This window comes from Schistocerca serialis, chromosome 1 (assembly GCF_023864345.2).
Source record: "Schistocerca serialis cubense isolate TAMUIC-IGC-003099 chromosome 1, iqSchSeri2.2, whole genome shotgun sequence".
Classification (NCBI taxonomy): domain Eukaryota; kingdom Metazoa; phylum Arthropoda; class Insecta; order Orthoptera; family Acrididae; genus Schistocerca; species Schistocerca serialis.
This window is the reverse complement of record NC_064638.1, coordinates 18,840,076-18,857,523: the sequence shown is the minus strand read 5'-3', so window position 1 is coordinate 18,857,523 and position 17,448 is coordinate 18,840,076. Positions and strand designations below refer to the sequence as shown.

Sequence of the window (17,448 nt, the reverse complement as noted above, 5' to 3'; positions counted from 1 at the left end):
AGAGCGCACATTTAGGGTGCGGGTGAACACTACTCTCTCCCGTACTTTCTCCCAAGAAAACGGGGTACCCCAGGGCTCCGTGCTGAGTGTTGTACTGTTTGCCATCGCCATTAATCCAATTATGGATTGTCTCCTTCCTGATGTCTCGGGCTCCCTCTTTGTGGACGATTTTGCGATCTACTACAGCTCTCAACGGACCAGCCTTCTTGAAAGACGTCTTCAAGGATGTCTCGATCGCCTCCACTCTTGAAGCATCGAAACCGGCTTCCGTTTCTCACCCAGTAAGACCGTTTGTGTTAATTTTTGGCGACGTAAGGAGTTTCTTCCGCCCTCCTTACATCTAGGTCCTGTCAACCTTCCGTTTTCCGACGTCGCTAAATTCTTGGGTCTTATGTTTGACAGAAAACTGTGCTGGTCCTCCCACGTTTCCTATCTTTCGGCTCGCTGTCTGCGTTCCCTTAACACCCTCCGTGTCCTGAATGGTACCTCTTGGGGAGCGGACCGGGTGGTCCTTCTCCGCCTCTATCGCGCCTTAGTGCGCTCGAAATTGGATTATGGAAGCATAGTCTACTCCTCTGCTCGGCCGTCTATTCTTCGGCGTCTCGACTCTATCCACCACCGTGGATTACGTTTAGTGTCTGGAGCTTTTTACACCAGCCCTGTGGAAAGCCTTTATGCTGAGACTGCTGAACCTCCGCTGTCCAATCGGCGGGCAGTCCTTCTGAGTCGTTATGCTAGCCATCTGTCTTCCATGCCTGCTAATCCAGCCCATAACCTTTTTTTCGACGCCTCCTTTGATGTAGGGTATGCAGGCCGCTCCTCCTCCCTACTACCCCCGGGAGTCCGCTTCCGTCAACTGCTCCATTCTCTTTCCTTCCGCTTTCCTAAAACCTTCTTGACAACTTGGTGTACAGCACCGCCTTGGCACCGTCCCCGGATCGACTTGCTCAGAGACCTATGTCAATTTCCCAAGGATGGTACCCCTACACTTGTTTACCGTCGGGCATTTGCTGCTCTATGTGCACAACTGACGGACGCCACATTCATTTACACCGACGGCTCGAAAACATCGTCAGGTGTAGGGAGTGCCTATATTGTTGGCGACACCCCAAATCACTTTCGGCTTCCCGACCAGTGTTGGGTTTATACTGCGGAGCTTTACGCTGTTCTCCAGGCTGTCCACTACATCCGCCGCCATCAGCGGATACAGTACGTAATCTGCTCAGATTCTCTCAGCTCTCTCCTCAGTCTCCAAGCTCTTTACCCTGTGCACCCTCTGGTCCACCGGATTCAGGACTGTCTGCGCTTGCTCCACCTGGGGGGCGTGTCAGTGGCGTTCCTCTGGCTCCCGGGACACGCTGGTATCTGTGGAAATGAGGCGGCCGATATAGCGGCCAAGGCTGCAGTCTCTCTTCCTCGGCCAGCTCTTCAGTCTCTTCCGTTTTCCGATCTACGGAGCGGTTTATGTCGCCAAGTTACTCATTTATGGCATGCGCATTGGTCAACACTTCCCCACAATAAATTGCGGGAAGTGAAAGCCGTTCCTTGCGCTTGGACCTCTTCCTCCCGAACGCGTCGTCGGGAGGAGGTAATTTTAGCCCGACTCCGGATAGGGCACTGTCTTTTTAGTCATCGACATCTTTTAAGCGGTGATCCTCCCCCACTCTGTCCCCACTGCTCTCAGCTGTGGACGGTCAGACACCTTTTAATTGAATGCCCCTATTTTAATCCGTTACGCTCCCGTCTACAGCTATCGCCTGATCTATCGTCGATTTTAGCAGATGACACGCGCTCAGCTGACCGCGTTCTCCAGTTTATTAGAGACAGCGAAATGACGTCAGTCATTTGAAGCTTTTTTTTGCGGGACAACCAACCCCTTTCTATAGTGGACTTTTAAGCATTCCTTCTGCCTTTAGTTTCTCAAATTTTCTGACTTTGTTTCCATTGCTGCTGATTTTAAATTTCGTTTTTTTCCTGTTTTCTACGTCACGGGCTGGGCGCTAATGACCATAGAAGTTTTGCGCCCTAAAACCACAAACAAAACAAAAAAAGTAACATCATGTGCACAAATGAGCGTCTCTCTGCCATCGGTTTAAGTGACACTAACCCCTGCAGTAAAAGCAACCTCGTTGATAGTGTGCCTCATCGTTACACATGTGGACATCGGATTATTAATTGGAGGTGAACCAGGGAGAAAATTGCCCAAATAACTTTAGCAAACAATGTACCGATTAACATTTTCTTCAGACCAGAAGGAAGTTACTACCTGAGATCCCCTGCTATACCCGTAGGACAGGACAGGACAGATTGTTTAATTTGTGGAAAGGGGCAAAAATGAGTGGCTGTCAGTTGCACTCTAACGTACTACTACTTTATTCATTTGACAAACATTACAAGAGTAAAGAAAACATGAAAAACAGAGGAAGCCAAACATTAACTTTAGAATTTAATACCCGGCTAAATGCGCCATTCAATCTCACGCCTCAAGGGCAAGGGCAAAACATCTTTAATTTAAAACCAGCTGAAGGCCAATCACTTACGACTCAAAATCAAGAATTTTAAAAGGGAGAAGGCCTCATCTTAAAACATTTCATCTACACCTATACATCTACATCCATACTCCGCAAGCCACCTGACGGTGTGTGGCGGAGGGTACTTTGAGTACCTCTATCTGTTCTCCCTACTATTCTAGTCTCGTATTGTTCGTGGAAAGAAAGATTGTCGGTATACCTCTTTGGCTCTAATCTTTCTGATTTTATCCTCATGGCCTCTCCGCGAGATATACATAGGAGGGAGCAATATACTGCTTGACTCCTCGATGAAGGTATGTTCTCGAAACTTCAACAAAAGCCCGTACTGAGCTACTGAGCGTCTCTCTTGCAGAGTCTTCCACTGGAGTTTATCATCTCCGTAACGCTTTCGCGATTACTAAATGATCCTGTAACGAAGCGCGCTGCTCTCCGTTGGATCTTCTCTTATCTCCTCTATCAACCCCACCTGGTACGGATCCCACACTGGTGAGCAATATTCAAGCAGTGGGCGAACAAGTGTACTGTAACCTACTTCCTTTGTTTTCGGATTGCATTTCCTTACGATTCTTCCAATGAATCTCAGTCTGGCATCTGCTTTACCGACGATCAACTTTATATGTTCATTCCATTTTAAATCACTCCTAATGCCTACTCCCAGATAATTTATGGAATTAACTGCTTCCTGTTGCTGACTTGCTATATTGTAGCTAAATGATAAAGGATCTTTTTTTTCCATGTATTCGCAGCACATTACACTTGTCTACATTGAGATTCAATTGCCATTCCATGCACCATGCGTCAATTCGCTGCAGATTCTCCTGCATTTCAGTACAATTTTCCATTGTTACAACCTCTCTATATACTACAGCATCATCCCCAAAAAGCCTCAGTGAACTTCCGATGTCATCCACAAGGTCATTTATATATATTTTGAATAGCATCGGTCCTAAGGTACTCCCCTGCGGCACACTTGAAATCACTCTTACTTCAGAAGACTTCTCTCCATTGAGAATGACATGCTGCGTTATGTTATCTAGGAACTCTTCAATTCATTCGCACAATTGGTCTGATAGTCCATATGCTCTTACTTTGTTCCTTAAACGACTGTGGGGAACTGTATCAATCGCCTTGCGGAAGTCAAGAAACACGGCATCTACCTGGGAACCCGTGTCTATGGCCCTCTGTTCCCCGTTTCCATGGGCCTCTGAGTCTTGTGGACGAATAGCGCGAGCTGGGTTTCACACGATCGTCTTTTTCGAAACCCATGCTGATTCCTACAGAGTAGATTTCAAGTCTCCAGAAAAGTCATTATACTCGAACATAATACGTATTTCAAAATTCTACAACTCATCGACGTTAGAGATAAAGACCTATAGTTCTGCACATCTGTTCGACGTCCCTTCTTGAAAACAGGGATGACCTGTGCCCTTTTCCAATCTTTTGGAACGCTACGCTCTTCTAGAGACCTACGGTACACCGCTGCAAGAAGGGGGCCAAGTTCATTCGCGTACTGTGTGTAAAATCTTAACTGGTATCCCATCAGGTCCAGCGGCCTTTCCTCTTATGAGCGATTTTAATTGTGTTTCTATCCCTCTGTCATCTATTTCAATATCTACCATTTTGTCATCCGTGCGACAATCTAGAGAAAGAACTACAGTGCAGTCTTCCTCTGTGAAACAGCTTTGGAAAAAGAAATTTAGTATTTCGGCCTTTAGTCTGTCATCCTCCGTTTCAGTACCATTTTGGTCACAGAGTGTCTGGACATTTTGTTTTGATCCACCTACCGCTTTGACATAAGACCAAAATTTCTTAGGATTTTCTGCCAAGTCAGTACATAGAACTTTACTTTCGAATTCATTGAACGCCTCTCGCATAGCCCTCCTCACACTACATTTCGCTTCGTGTAATTTTTGTTTGTCTGCAAGGCGTTGGCTATGTTTATGTTTGTTGTGAAGTTCCCTTTGCTTCCGCAGCGAGTTTTCTAACTCGGTTGTTGTACCACGGTGGCTCTTCTCCATCTCTTACAATCTTGCTTGGCACATACTCATCTAACGCATATTGTACGATGGTTTTGAACTTTGTGCACTGATCCTCAACACTATCTGTACTTGAGACAAAACTTTTGTGTTGAGCCGTCCGATACTCTGAAATCTGCTTTTTGTCACTTTTGCTAAACAGAAAAATCTTCCTACCGTTTTTAATATTTCTATTTACGGCTGAAATCATCGATGCAGTAACCGCTTTATGATCGCTGATTCCCTGTTCTGCGTTAACTGTTTCAAATAGTTCGGGTCTGTTTGTCACCAGAAGGTCTAATATGTTATCGCCACGAGTCGGTTCTCTGTTTAACTGCTCAAGGTAGTTTTCAGATAAAGCACTTAAAAAAATTTCACGAGATTCAACTGCTCAAGGTAGTTTTCAGATAAAGCACTTAAAAAAATTTTCCCATGGATTCCTTGTCCCTGCCACCCGTTATAAACGTTTGAGTCTCCCAGTCTATATCCGGCAAATTAAAATCTCCACCCAGAACTATAACATGGTCGGGAAATGTACTCGAAATATTTTCGAAATTTCCATTCAGGTGCTCAGCCACAACAGCTGCTGAGCCAGGGGCCCTATAGAGACAGCCAATTACCATGTTTGAGCCTGCTTTAACCGTGACCTTCACCCAAATTATTTCACATTTCGGATCTCTGTCAATTTCCTTCGATACTATAGCATTTTCTATAGCAATAAACACGGCTCCCCTTCACTGTCCAGCCTGTCTCTGCGGTATACATTCCAATCTGAGTTTAGAATTTCATTACTGTTTAGATCTGGTTTCAGCCAATTTTCTGTCCCTAGTACTATATGGGCGTTGTGACCGTTTATTAATGAGAGCAGTTTTGGGACCATTCTATAGACGCTCCTGCAGTTTACTATTAGCACATTAATATTGTTATTCCCTGTTGCGTTTTGCCTACTACTACTACTACTACTACTACTACTACTACTACCACCACCTTGTCGTGTCTCTGGAGGCGTCTTGTCGGGCCTAGGGAGGGAATTCTCTAACGTAAAAAAACCCACATGTGCACTCCACACGTACTCCGCTACCCTTGTAGCCTCTTCCTCCGTGTAGTGCGCGCCTGACCTGTTCAGGGGGACCCTACATTTCTCCACCTGATAGCGGAGATCGAGACATTTGGGCCCCAGATCTCCGCAGAATCGTCTGAGCCTCTGGTTTAAGCCTTCAACTCGGGTCCAAACCAGAGGACCGCGATCGGTTCTGGGAACGATACTACAAATAGTTAGCTTTGATTCCACCCCGCCAGCGAGGCTTTCCGCCTTCACCAACTTCGCCAACCGCCTGTATGAACTGAGGATGACCTCTCAACCCAGACGGCAGGAGTCATTGGTGCCGACATGAGCAACAATTTGCAGTCGGGTGCACCCAGTGCTCTCTATCGCCGCCGGCAGGGCCTCCTCCACATCTCGGATGAGATCCTCCGGCAAGCAGACAGAGTGAACACTGGCCTTCTTCCCGGACCTTTCCGCTATTTCCCTAAGGGGCTCCATCACCCGTCTAACATTGGAGCTCCCAATCACTAATAAACCCCTGCCCCCGTGTGCCTGCTCGGACCTTGCTGAAGGAGCGGCCACATGTCCACTCACAGGCAGAGCGGGCGATGCCACACGGCCAGCCTCCACATTTACCCTCCGCCTCGTGCGCCGTGAACGCCGCTGAACCCGCCACTCCCTTTGGGGAGAGGATGGCCCAACCGCACCCGGTACCCGGGAAGATGTCTCGTCAGCAGGGACAGTGGGTGAAGCATGTAACACCTGGGGTGTACCATGCGACGCACCAGACTTCCCACTACCGCTACACTCAGAGGCAGCAGCCTGAAGACGGCTGACCGCGGCCATCAACACGTTCAGCTGTTCGCGAACAGTGGCCAGCTCCTCCTGCGTCCGTACACAGCAGTCACACATCCTATCCATTCTAAGAAATCAATTTACTGTAGAGAGTTAATAAACTTTTAACTAGACTGCTAATTCACTAAAGGCCTAAACAATCTCATGCCCTAAGGGCAAAATAACTTTAACCTAAAATCAGCTCAAGGTCAATAACTTAAGGTTCTAAACAGGAATTTGAATTTTAAAAGGCAGAAGGCATTATCCTAAAATTTCTTTAAATCTGGCTGAAGGTACAATCAATCTTACTACTTCAGGGCAAAACAACTTTAATTTAAAATCAGCTAGAAGCCATACATAAACAACAAGGACAAATAAGAAATGGCAGGACATCAAACGGCGCTCAACAAGTTCCCAAGGGTCGGCCTGGAACACTAACGCTCGCTTAGGTGAGACAGGCAGTCGGCCCAACAATTCTTTAATCCGACGGCAACCCGACCGACAGACGTCAACGGACCAAGCGGCACGATAACTTCTGCTACACCCGACCAGCACACAACAGGGAGTTCAGTGGAACAACGCAGAAGGTATCGGCGCCCACAACGAATTACACATTCAGCTGTCAAGCTACACGCCCTGGTGGACAGTCACAACAGACGAGGAAAATACACTGCCTGAATTTACGTCAACGTCCAGGGCTGGTAACCGGAACGTTAACGGCCACGAGGCAGAAAATTCCGCTGATGCACTTCAATTCAAAAATAATCGTGTTAAACTCTACAGCAGGGCGGCTAGAATTTCGTCAACTTGAAAACACACGTTGTTGCTAGCGGGAATGTCCCAACAGCCCACAACGAAATTCAAACGACACAATGTGAACAGTTGGGGCTAGCTGGTAGATTAAGTAAAGACTCAACTTTCGTGTCCGGGATCAGTGAGCCACGGACCTCGTAGCAGTGGGAACAGCCGCGTGTGGACGCCGCCAGCGGCCCCGGCCAGAGACGCGCCACGGAGACTACCTCGCTGCTCCACGCCAACCGACCAACTGCCCGCACTCGGCACAGCCGGAAACTACAGGCTGTTACAAAAAGGTACGGCCGAGCTTTCAGGAAACATTCCTCACACACAAAGAAAGAAAATATGTTATGTGCACACGTGTCCGGAAACGCTTACTTTCCATGTTAGAGCTCATTTTTTACTTCTCTTCAAATCACATTGATCATGGAATGGAAACACAGCAACAGAACGTACCAGCGTAACTTCAAACACTTTGTTACACGAAATGTTCAAAATATCCTCCGTTAGCGAGTATACGTGCATCCACCCTACGTCGCATGGAATCCCTGATGCGCTGATTCAGCCCTGGAGAATGGCGTATTGTATCACAGCCGTTCACAATACGAGTACGAAGAGTCTCTACATTTGGTACCGGGGTTGCGTAGACAAGAGCTTTCAAATGCCCCCATAAACGAAAGTCAAGAGGGTTGAGGTCAGGAGAGCGTGGAAGCCATGGAATTGGTCCGCCTCTACCAATCCATCGGTCACCGAATCTGTTGTTGAGAAGCGTACGAACACTTCGACTGAAATGTGCAGGAGCTCCATCGTGCATGAACCACATGTTGTGTCGTACTTGTAAAGGCACATGTTCTAGCAGCACAGGTAGAGTATCCCATATGAAATCAAGGCGGCGAATCGAGGAAGTACAGTACATACTGACGAAACTAAAATGAGCTCTAACATGGAAATTAAGCGTTTCCGGACACATGTACACATAACATCTTTTCTTTATTTGTGTGTGAGGAATGTTTCCTGAAAGTCTGGCCGTACCTTTTTGTAAAACCCTGTAAAAACGCGAGGCCAAAGATAGTAATCATTTCGTCCCCATCGATGTGCAAGTCGCCGAAGTGGGGTCAAATCGAAATACTTGCACCCGGCGAACGGTCTACCCGACGGGAGGCCCTAGTCACACGACATTTATTTATTTATTTAGCATAATGGCGATAACCGCGGGAGACTGATCACAGAATAGCAACCAAGGTTTAATGCAAAGCATAACACTAGTCAGCCACGGCTCACTACCCTCAGGCAAAAAATAACGCAGTGATTTGGTTAATGGGCAAATATACAAGCTACATTTTTAACAATACTGGGAGGGATGGACATATTGAATACAAGATGTATATGGAAAATGAATTCGAGAAAACACTTAAGTATCAGAATCACAATAAGAAATATGGTAACATGCTGCGAATTGTATTCAACAGAATGGGTATGGGTTAGGAAGTGGATTCCTCGTGGAGAGGGGATGGGTTGTGTCACATTCCCGGCCCTAACCTCACCTGCAAGTCACACATGACACATACATCAGTAGTACAGCATATACAAGAATATGACGGCAAACATCTGGTGTCTGTTATAAAGGAAGATCTTGAACTCCCTAAGGATGCGTTTAGGAGGCTGTAAGTGGCAAAAAATAACAAGACAGTGAAGGACTTTGTAATGTCGCTGTTCGGGACTGCTCTTCTGTGCACGTAATCTACCCTGGATGGAACACACATCAAGGATTTGCTGAATGATTAATTTGGGTCTGGGAAATGATGATGAGGAAGCTCAGGCTGCAGAAGAAGAAAATGTGCATGCTGAAGGTGCTATATGTGTGCTGCTGCTAAAGGCTTAATATCATTCCTTATTCTTTGAATGCTGTAATTTATGACTGCAATTATCTGGCACCTTATTTATGTCATTTCATTGTAAGCTAGCCATTTTTGTTACTGTTTTTGTGGAATAAAAGAAAGTGAGGGGGGCAATTAGAACTACGTATTTTTGTTAGACCAAAATTTTTGCTGAACTTACCTATGCTGGGCTATCGTACAAGCACGACCGTCCGTTCGATTAATACCCACACGTAGCGTTTGGCACGTTTGTCAGCGACAGATAATCATAATTTTTCTAGACATTAAATACCACTGGAAATGGGCCTACAGGAATGGGACTTGGCAGTTCTCATAAAAACGGCGTTGGCAACAGGACTGTCGACCGTTGTGTTCGCGCCCGCCTGGCGTTCTACACGCGGCGTGTTGACAGGTTTAAGTGCTGCGCTTCAGTTAATACTGGCGGTGACGGCAGTGCGCGAGACGTTTTCGTGAAAATTAGCCATCATTGCTCCTGCAGGTACACTGTATTGTTTTATTTGAGGTAGGTTATAAAATTTTAAAAAATAATTTAGTACCACTACTTTCAGTGTTATTTGAAGCTTTTCTTATTCCTGTAGACGTGTTTTAGTAGGTACTTTAATTATCTTTTTCCAGGATAATGTTGGGTTTTCCACGTAAACGCGATGAAAAGTTTGCGAAAGAGCTAGAGAAAGTTGAAAAAACTAATAGGTAGCTATTTTGTGCTAAAAGATAAACCATCGTCATTTGTAACACTTCAACATACGCAGAAACGGAAACTTTCTCTGAGCAAACACCTAAATTAACAGCATCTGATGCCGCCTGATGAAGGAGAAGTAAGCGGACCAAAGTCCGGCTGTGCAGAATCCAACTGTTCCTGGGCAATGGCCGTATCCGTTTAATAACAGTGGTAGGGACATTGACCTTCGAATATTTCAACAGTTGTAGACGAACCAAGTACAAAATTTACTAAGCATCACTTAGATTCCAAGCAAATTTGAAGTAAAAAGGCATTGGTTAGTGTGGATTGAACAGCAGGAAAAGCCCTCTTGTTGGCCACGCTTTCAGAATTATCCCAAAAAGCCTGTCGCAAATAGGTTAGGTAAATTGCATGAAAGATTTGACGACAGGAAAACGACGTGGAAAGAACTATATTCTTCTTGAACATGAAAATAATGATTTAGCATGGAGTTGTTACTAGCAAACCCTAATAGAACCCTGTAGATTCCTCAGCAGGTGGAATTTGTCTAAGACATCATTTATTTTTTCTCTTGAATGGGGTGAAATGCATATTCCTGTCACGAAAAGGTCTGATGTTAGGGTGTGGATTTCATAAGTCAAAAGCGGAACCACTGTTCATCTTTTCCACTATTTCGCACGTATTTTCCGCTTTTGTCTTACGAAATTCATAACCTAACATCAGACCCTTTCGTGACAGGAATATGCATTCCACCTCATTCAAGAGAAAAAATAAATGATGTATTAAGACAAATTACACCTGATGATGGAGCCACAGGGTCCGAAGTGCATCGTGTACGTAATAAAACACTAAAAGTTGTGACTGAAGGCGTTTTTTTAATTCATACCTCCAGCACAAATTTGGATCATCGTGATACGACTAAGAAATTATTTAGAACTTATCCTGATGACTTTAGTAATAATCTTGTCAAAGAAATACTAATGTTAAGTGAGTCAGTGCCGCTGCGTTTCCAGATTTGACGAAACAGAAAACAAAGGGCTCCTTCTAAATGAAATTTATAAGTTGAAGTTACAATCCGTATTTCTCGAACTCGGGATTTTTATTACCCTACCAGTTACTTGCTTGTGGTGAGAGAGGATTAAATCATCTAGCACCGTTATCAATATAGCATTAATTTACATCTAAAATGAGCGTCAGCGATGTAGTGGATAACTTCATTCATTGCAAGAGTAGATGATTGACGGTTCCATCTACAGCTGATATTGAAAGTCTGAACGAGACTTTTCAAATCAAGATAACGAAGTATGCTGCGAAGGTTTCCAAGCTGTAAAGATTTCTTACTAAAAGTTAGACTTGTTTATTTGAGTTATTATTATTATTATTATTATTATCTTTCCTTTCTCAGACGTTATGTGTGGTTTATTATTATTATAGCTGGTGTATTATTATTATTATTAATTTGTTATTAATGGTATGAGCTGATGTTTGTATCTATTCAAATACAGTACATTCAGTCAGTAAATTGACAGTTCAGGCAGCGTTTATTTAAAGCTGACGTTTAAAACAAGGTTCTGAAGAATCAATTTTTGTCGTAATTGACTGCTGTGGGCTGAGAAGGCTCTGGTGCCGTTACAAAAGTTTGTCCAGCTGTGGCCCTGCAGGCACGTACCTTAGATTGACGGCGCTTTGGTTAACAGATAACGCGGAACAGCGCGACCGTAATTTGAAAGCCAATTTCACTTGATGGTTTGTCTGACACAGTTGTTAGTTGTTAACAGTTACTATTCGCTCGAATTTGCAGCTCATTTAATATCCATAATAATTAAATTAAAGCTCCGATTGACGGAAAACATCTGTGGAATGACATCAGACACTGCCTCGATTTTGTTTTCTCTTGTAAGTCACTTATGTTTCAGTTAAAACTTGAGCAGTTCAGCTGACTATGTAAACTGCGCAAGACATTCAAAAAGTTAATGCTTTGATACAATTTTGGTACGGTGTAAGTTTTTAAAACTCGCCGATTCGCGGCTAGGAAGAAAGGGTAGTACGAAGCGCTGGTATAAGCGGTTCTTCGTGCGACAAAAATGGATAACTGTAACAGTTTTTAAAATTATTTGCAGTGTGCTTTGGCAGCTAAAATTTTGACAGTGCATTTCTTTGAGTGTATTCTTCCTGTGTGAAAAAGGCACCATTCGTTTCCCAGAAAGGACGTAGTTGTGGCAGTGGGGCCTGGCCGCCTTGTATTGTACTGATGCCGCCTTTTGTTGGCTTGTTGCAGGTGCTGTCCGCGTTGGACATCCTCCAGCCGCCGCACCTGGACTTCTTCCAGGAAATGTATCCTTTGCAATGGCTGTGCCTGCCGCCGCGGTGAGTAGCCGCGGGCTGTGTTCCTGCACCGCGACGGCTTCCCGGTTGCTTCCCCGACGCGGATTGCGTAGTCCACTGCTCGTCCTCTGACTGGCGCTGACACTTTGATCGATACACTGTCCACCGGCTGCAGTTGGCCAGTAGAGAAGTTTGATTTGGAGTGTCGCTAGACGTTCGGTGCTTCCGGTAGCAGCTGGCCGTGGGTCCCTCAGCAGCCGGCGGCAGTACTCTGGTAAAAGCGGTCCCAGCTGCCTCCTGCTCTTTGCTCGCTAGCTTTCCGCTAAACGTGTGTGTCGCTGCGGCCAGTCGTGTCTCATCGCAAAGGGACGGCCGTGACGGTAAACGTAGGTACGACAGGTCTTAAATCTACAAGTCTATGGGCGTGAGAGCTGTTTGATGAAAAAGTTGTACTGCGGATGCACAATCGACGTCCCAACTCCTACGGTAATCGGGGAGTTAATGCGTAGGTGCGGAGAGCGACAGGTTGGGTGTTTGGGTCTGGCGGAAAACGTGTCAGGGAGGCGGTTAAGGCAACCGCTGTAGAAAAGCGGAGCATCTGGGTTCGAGTCCCGTTCGTGCACAGATTTTCAGCTCTGAGCATCGCACAGCTTCAGTGCCTCGTGCGCCTGCAAATTTCCCTCCGGCCTCTTTTCCAACCTGTTTCCTATCCTTTCACCCCAATTATTCGCCTAATGAGAAACATAGTGGTGTATTCGCCACGTGGTATAATCTGCCTACTACTGCAACTAATCGTGACACCTCTGTCCCTACATTGCGATTTATACTTCCATAGTCAGCTTAAAAATTTCCTGAAGCGATTGCAGAATGATTGTTCATTGTTGCATGCCAGGAACATTCCACTGCTGTTCGGTGTCAGGTACTGCATCTGTTGACAGTCCCAGTGGCCGTACCTGTGTTAGAAGCACGGGTTGCGTAAATAAGTGTGTGTACGAACAGCCACTGTTTCTGAGTGCTAATGGGTGTGTGCGTGTTTTTTTTTTTTTTTTTTTTTTTTTTTTTTTTTTTTTTTTTTTTTTTTTTTTTTTTCCCGCCATGCTGATAAAGTCAAACGCGTCCGTCTGAAAATGGCCTGACTCAAGTTCGTGGTATGGTTTTCGTGCTTTTTGTCATAGACCACAACCGTAATGCAATCGGCCAGCCGATGTGAAACAACAATCGTAAGTTTAATGACGCCATTGCGATAACCTTTGAATACGCCCGCGAATGCATCCACAAATGTTCATTTAATCACGATTTCTTATTATAACTCGATTCATCTGCCAACAAATACATAAGGATGATCATCATTATATTATTGATATGGTAGACTTCGGCTTTTGGACCCGGCAGTACACCCGAGAACGATGGAAGCATCATTATTGTTGTTCCTTTCTGAAGAAAAGTCTTCCGTTGTAGCTGTACAAGTAGTTGCCGGAATACTGGCCGGAGGAGGGTATAGCTTATAGTTGCATTTACGTTGCTTCTCGCCAGCTTCCGCTCCAACGTCGGGTTCTTCACACTCGATAACATTTTGAACGTCGGGTAGAGCGTCGTTACAGAGCAGCGTATGTTATGCGAAAGTGCGCTCTGTAATCATGGAAAGCTCAACAAAATCCCTGGCCCGGTGGATGCGTGCTACAATCGTGAGTCCACGTGGAAGGACATCAATTTCTCAGTTTCTTTGCTCGCTGTGAAAGCCGGCATTGCCCGCGTACTTTTTTATTCCAGTCGTTAGAGCATCTCCTCCTCCGGCCGCTCTCTGTTCACGTCCTGCCTCCGCTTCTCATTTCGTCTCCTCCTGCCCTTTCCTTTCTGTGTCCGTCTCGAACTCTCGCCTCTCTCTGTCGATCTTCTGCTCTTTTTTGTTGCCTATTTGCTCCTGCCTCTCCGTCCGTTCATCTCTTCCAGCACATCTCCCATATCTCTCTCTCTCTCTCTCTCTCTCTCTCTCTCTCTCTCTCTCTCTCTCTCCGGTTCCTCCTCCTCCTCGTCCTACCTCTGCCTGTCTCCTTCTTCGCCCTCGCTGTGTTCCCATCTCTTCGTCCTCTCTTCTCTTTCCACGTCACCACAATCGTCCCAGTAAGAGATACGATATTTCTTTCTAGATGTGTACCAAATCTGATTGAAATAGTTGCAGAGGTTTAGTATGCCTTTTCTCAAATCTGATTGAAATAGTTGCAGAGGTTTAGTATGGCTTTTCTCACATATAGACATGTAAAACATATTTAACACATTTCACGCGTTTTTGTACACACATTTCGCCTGTATGTCTAGGAAATTTTAACCTGCAATTTCATTTCCACGCAGCTTAATATTTATGACATTGCATCTCCTGAACTGTATACTGTACAATGATCTAATTTTGCAGATAAATCAGTCGTATATGTGCCCACTGTCTGCGAAATGTGCTGTGAGTTATTTGTAAAAAAATAATACATTAGAACGTCACGGACGCTGCGGCAGCTTCTCACACGGAGCGCGGAATGTTGATACTGTCTGCGAAATGCGTTGCGAATACCCCGTTACTAGATAAGTAATAAATTGAAACTTCAAGCTGCACGTGGCAGTTTTTTTACCACACGAAAAGCGAAAATCCAGTAAGCGACGAGGTCTTTTTTTTCCCTTTCATTGTTTTGAGACGTCAGCGAGAAAAAGTTTCATTAAGATTTGAAATTATGTGTAAAGTCTGTTGCAAGTCTTTAAGTGCTCTCAATGTCAAATATTGGATAACTGAAGCGTAGGTTTTTTCGTCGTGGGCAACACTGCTTTTTCGTTGTTTTTACCTGAGAAGTAGTTGTTTCGACAGTTTATGCTACGTTTACCAAGCTCGGGTGAAATAGGCTCAGTGGTTTAAGAGAAGATGTGGAACATACTTAAAGTACATCCGTTTTTATAATTTGTACGGATTTATCTTTGTAGGGTTTAACCCTGCGCTTGAAACGTTTGTCGGAGGTAAAGTGCGCGTGTTAGCAGGAAGGAAACGAGTTTTTGAAATCCGGCTTCATCGATCGTCGGCTGCAGTGGCGACTGGGCCGGGGTGCTTGGAGAGGAGCGGCGGCCTGCGCTCGCCAGCATCACCACCATCACCACCACCACCACCACCACCACCACCACGAGGCGGTGGGTACTGGCGTCACACGCACGAACGGTGAGCCCGCTGTCGCCGTGTAGGACGGGGAAGGCTCGGGCGCTTGAGGAGTGCTGTGGTGAGTGTCCTCAACACGTGGCGAAACAGAGGTAAAACCACGGGCGACGGTACCTTATTGCAGATGTCGGACGTCGCAGGCTGGACAGACGGGTAAAGCAGAAGAGGCGGCGAACTGTGGCCGATCTAACATCAGACTTTAATGCCGGGCGCAGCACAAGTGTGAACACACGGTGCACCCAACATTCGTAACGATGGGCCCCCGCAGCCGTCGGCCCATACATCTGGCAATGTTGAGAGCACGACTGCGACTGACACGGTCACGTGACCATCGGCACTGGACGTTGGCTCAGTGGCAGAGCGTTGCACGGTCTGATGGGTCCCATATAGTTGTCGTCGTGCCGATGGGAGAGCGCGATTCCGTCGCCTTGGCAGGGGAACAGCTCCTCGACACGTGTCTGCACTGTGCTCTGGGGGAGCAGTCACGTGGGCACCCGTGGCTCCAGCACAACTCGCGAAAGATACCGTCACTGGTTGTAGTCCACGTACAACGCTTCGTGACAGCCGTGTTTCCCGCCGGCAGTGATGTTTTTCCACGAGGCAGTGCGCCGTGTCAAAAGGCCAGCAGTGTGATGGAGTGGTTTGAGGAACTCAGTGACGAGTTCCAGCTGATGTGCTGGCCCACCAGCTCGCCAGGTCTGAACTCGATCGAACACGCCAGAGCTCGTCACCTGCCTCCCCGGAATTGACGAGAATTAGGAGACTCCTGTTTGCAGATGTGGTGCCAACACCCTTCAACAACCTAGGAAGGTCGCGTAGATTCCGTGGCACGGCGCGTCGTCGCTGTTATTCGTGCCAAAGTTGGACACGCCGGGTATGAGGTAGGAGGTGATAATATTCTGATTCATTCGTGTATACACGTACACGCGTTTATTTTCCAGACCTCATTTCAAGTTGTTTCTGCAGGAATGTCACATGGAATGGGTAGCATTAGCTCACAGGTAATAATGTTCACGGTACCAGTTTGTGATCAACGCACTCATAATTTCAAAACCTACACTGACTCGAGTAACTGCAGTGCTGACGTCAGTAGGATGTTGTGCAAATCTGCAGAGCCAAACGGTCACGACTGGTCAGAGAGCTGTGCCCAGGTGGTGGCTGCGGCAGTACTCGAGCGAGCTTCACTGCCGAGCCAACTGAAGTGGTGGTGCAGTGTACGGGACGGCGGCAGGATGCGGCTTGCTTCTCTTAAGGCTGCTGATTGCCGTCCGTAGCGGGCCCACAGCGCAGCCGTTTTATTTTCGATCACAGGACCAGTTCAGAAGACTGTTCGACTTGTTCACGTTCAGGGGTGTATACGTACTTGTCATCACATTCGCTGGAACGTGTAGGAGCCGGCGTGCGTATTACATGTACCGTCTGCACCAGACAAATCATCATACGTGAAACGACCTGGCAGTTGCGATAAGGAAATAAGGGGATATACTTGCACTCACCGCCGTCTTCTTCATTCTGCGAGTCGTTCGTACAATGTGCCACAGGAAAAAAAAAAAAAAAAAAAATGGTTCAAATGGCTCTGAGCCCTATGGGACTTAACTTCTGAGGTCATCAGTCCCCTAGAACTTAGAACTACTTAAACCTAACTAACCTAAGGACATCACACACATCCATGCCCGAGGCAGGATTCGAACCTGCGACCGTAGCGGTCGCGCGGTTCCAGGCTGTAGCAGCTAGAACCGCTCCGTCACTCCGGCCGGCGTGCCAGAGGACCGCTAGCGTCTGCTTCGTGTTCGTGTCGTCGCTACGATACAACAATGTTTCAGTCAGCTTGTACGTGAAGCTTCGAATAACAGTCTTTGAACAAAGTAGTGAGCTGTTAGCTAACACGCTCTCCATACCGATTTGGAATTTTCGTATGTAACCTTGTCTCGTTACGTCTCTTCCCTTGGGAACAAATGCTTGTGGTGGCCAGTACTGGTGAAAAAGTTTGAGAAGCGTTTGAAGCTGATAGTGGTGCGGACGCAGACGTGTGTCTGAGAAAGCTTCACGTTTGTGTCGTGCGGCCCTCACAGCTGGGTAAATTTGGTGCCGCGGAAGCGTGTTGTCCGTGCCACTTCCGGAAATTCCCCCCCGGAAATT

General features: G+C 46.3%; 1 protein-coding gene across 2 annotated transcripts in view; it reads left to right on the top strand.

Annotated features, from left to right (window-relative positions):
- The window catches only part of LOC126460616 (serine/threonine-protein kinase NLK), a 450,646-nt gene that overhangs the window by 270,580 nt on the left and 162,618 nt on the right, over positions 1-17,448 (top strand). For both annotated transcript variants that reach the window (XR_007585943.1, XM_050095928.1), the window contains exon 3: positions 12,076-12,131. Coding sequence is in view for 1 of the 2 variants with exons in the window: in XM_050095928.1 (XP_049951885.1) it covers positions 12,076-12,131 (56 nt within the window). In the remaining variant the exon portion in view is untranslated. The remainder of the gene's footprint in view (positions 1-12,075; positions 12,132-17,448) is intronic.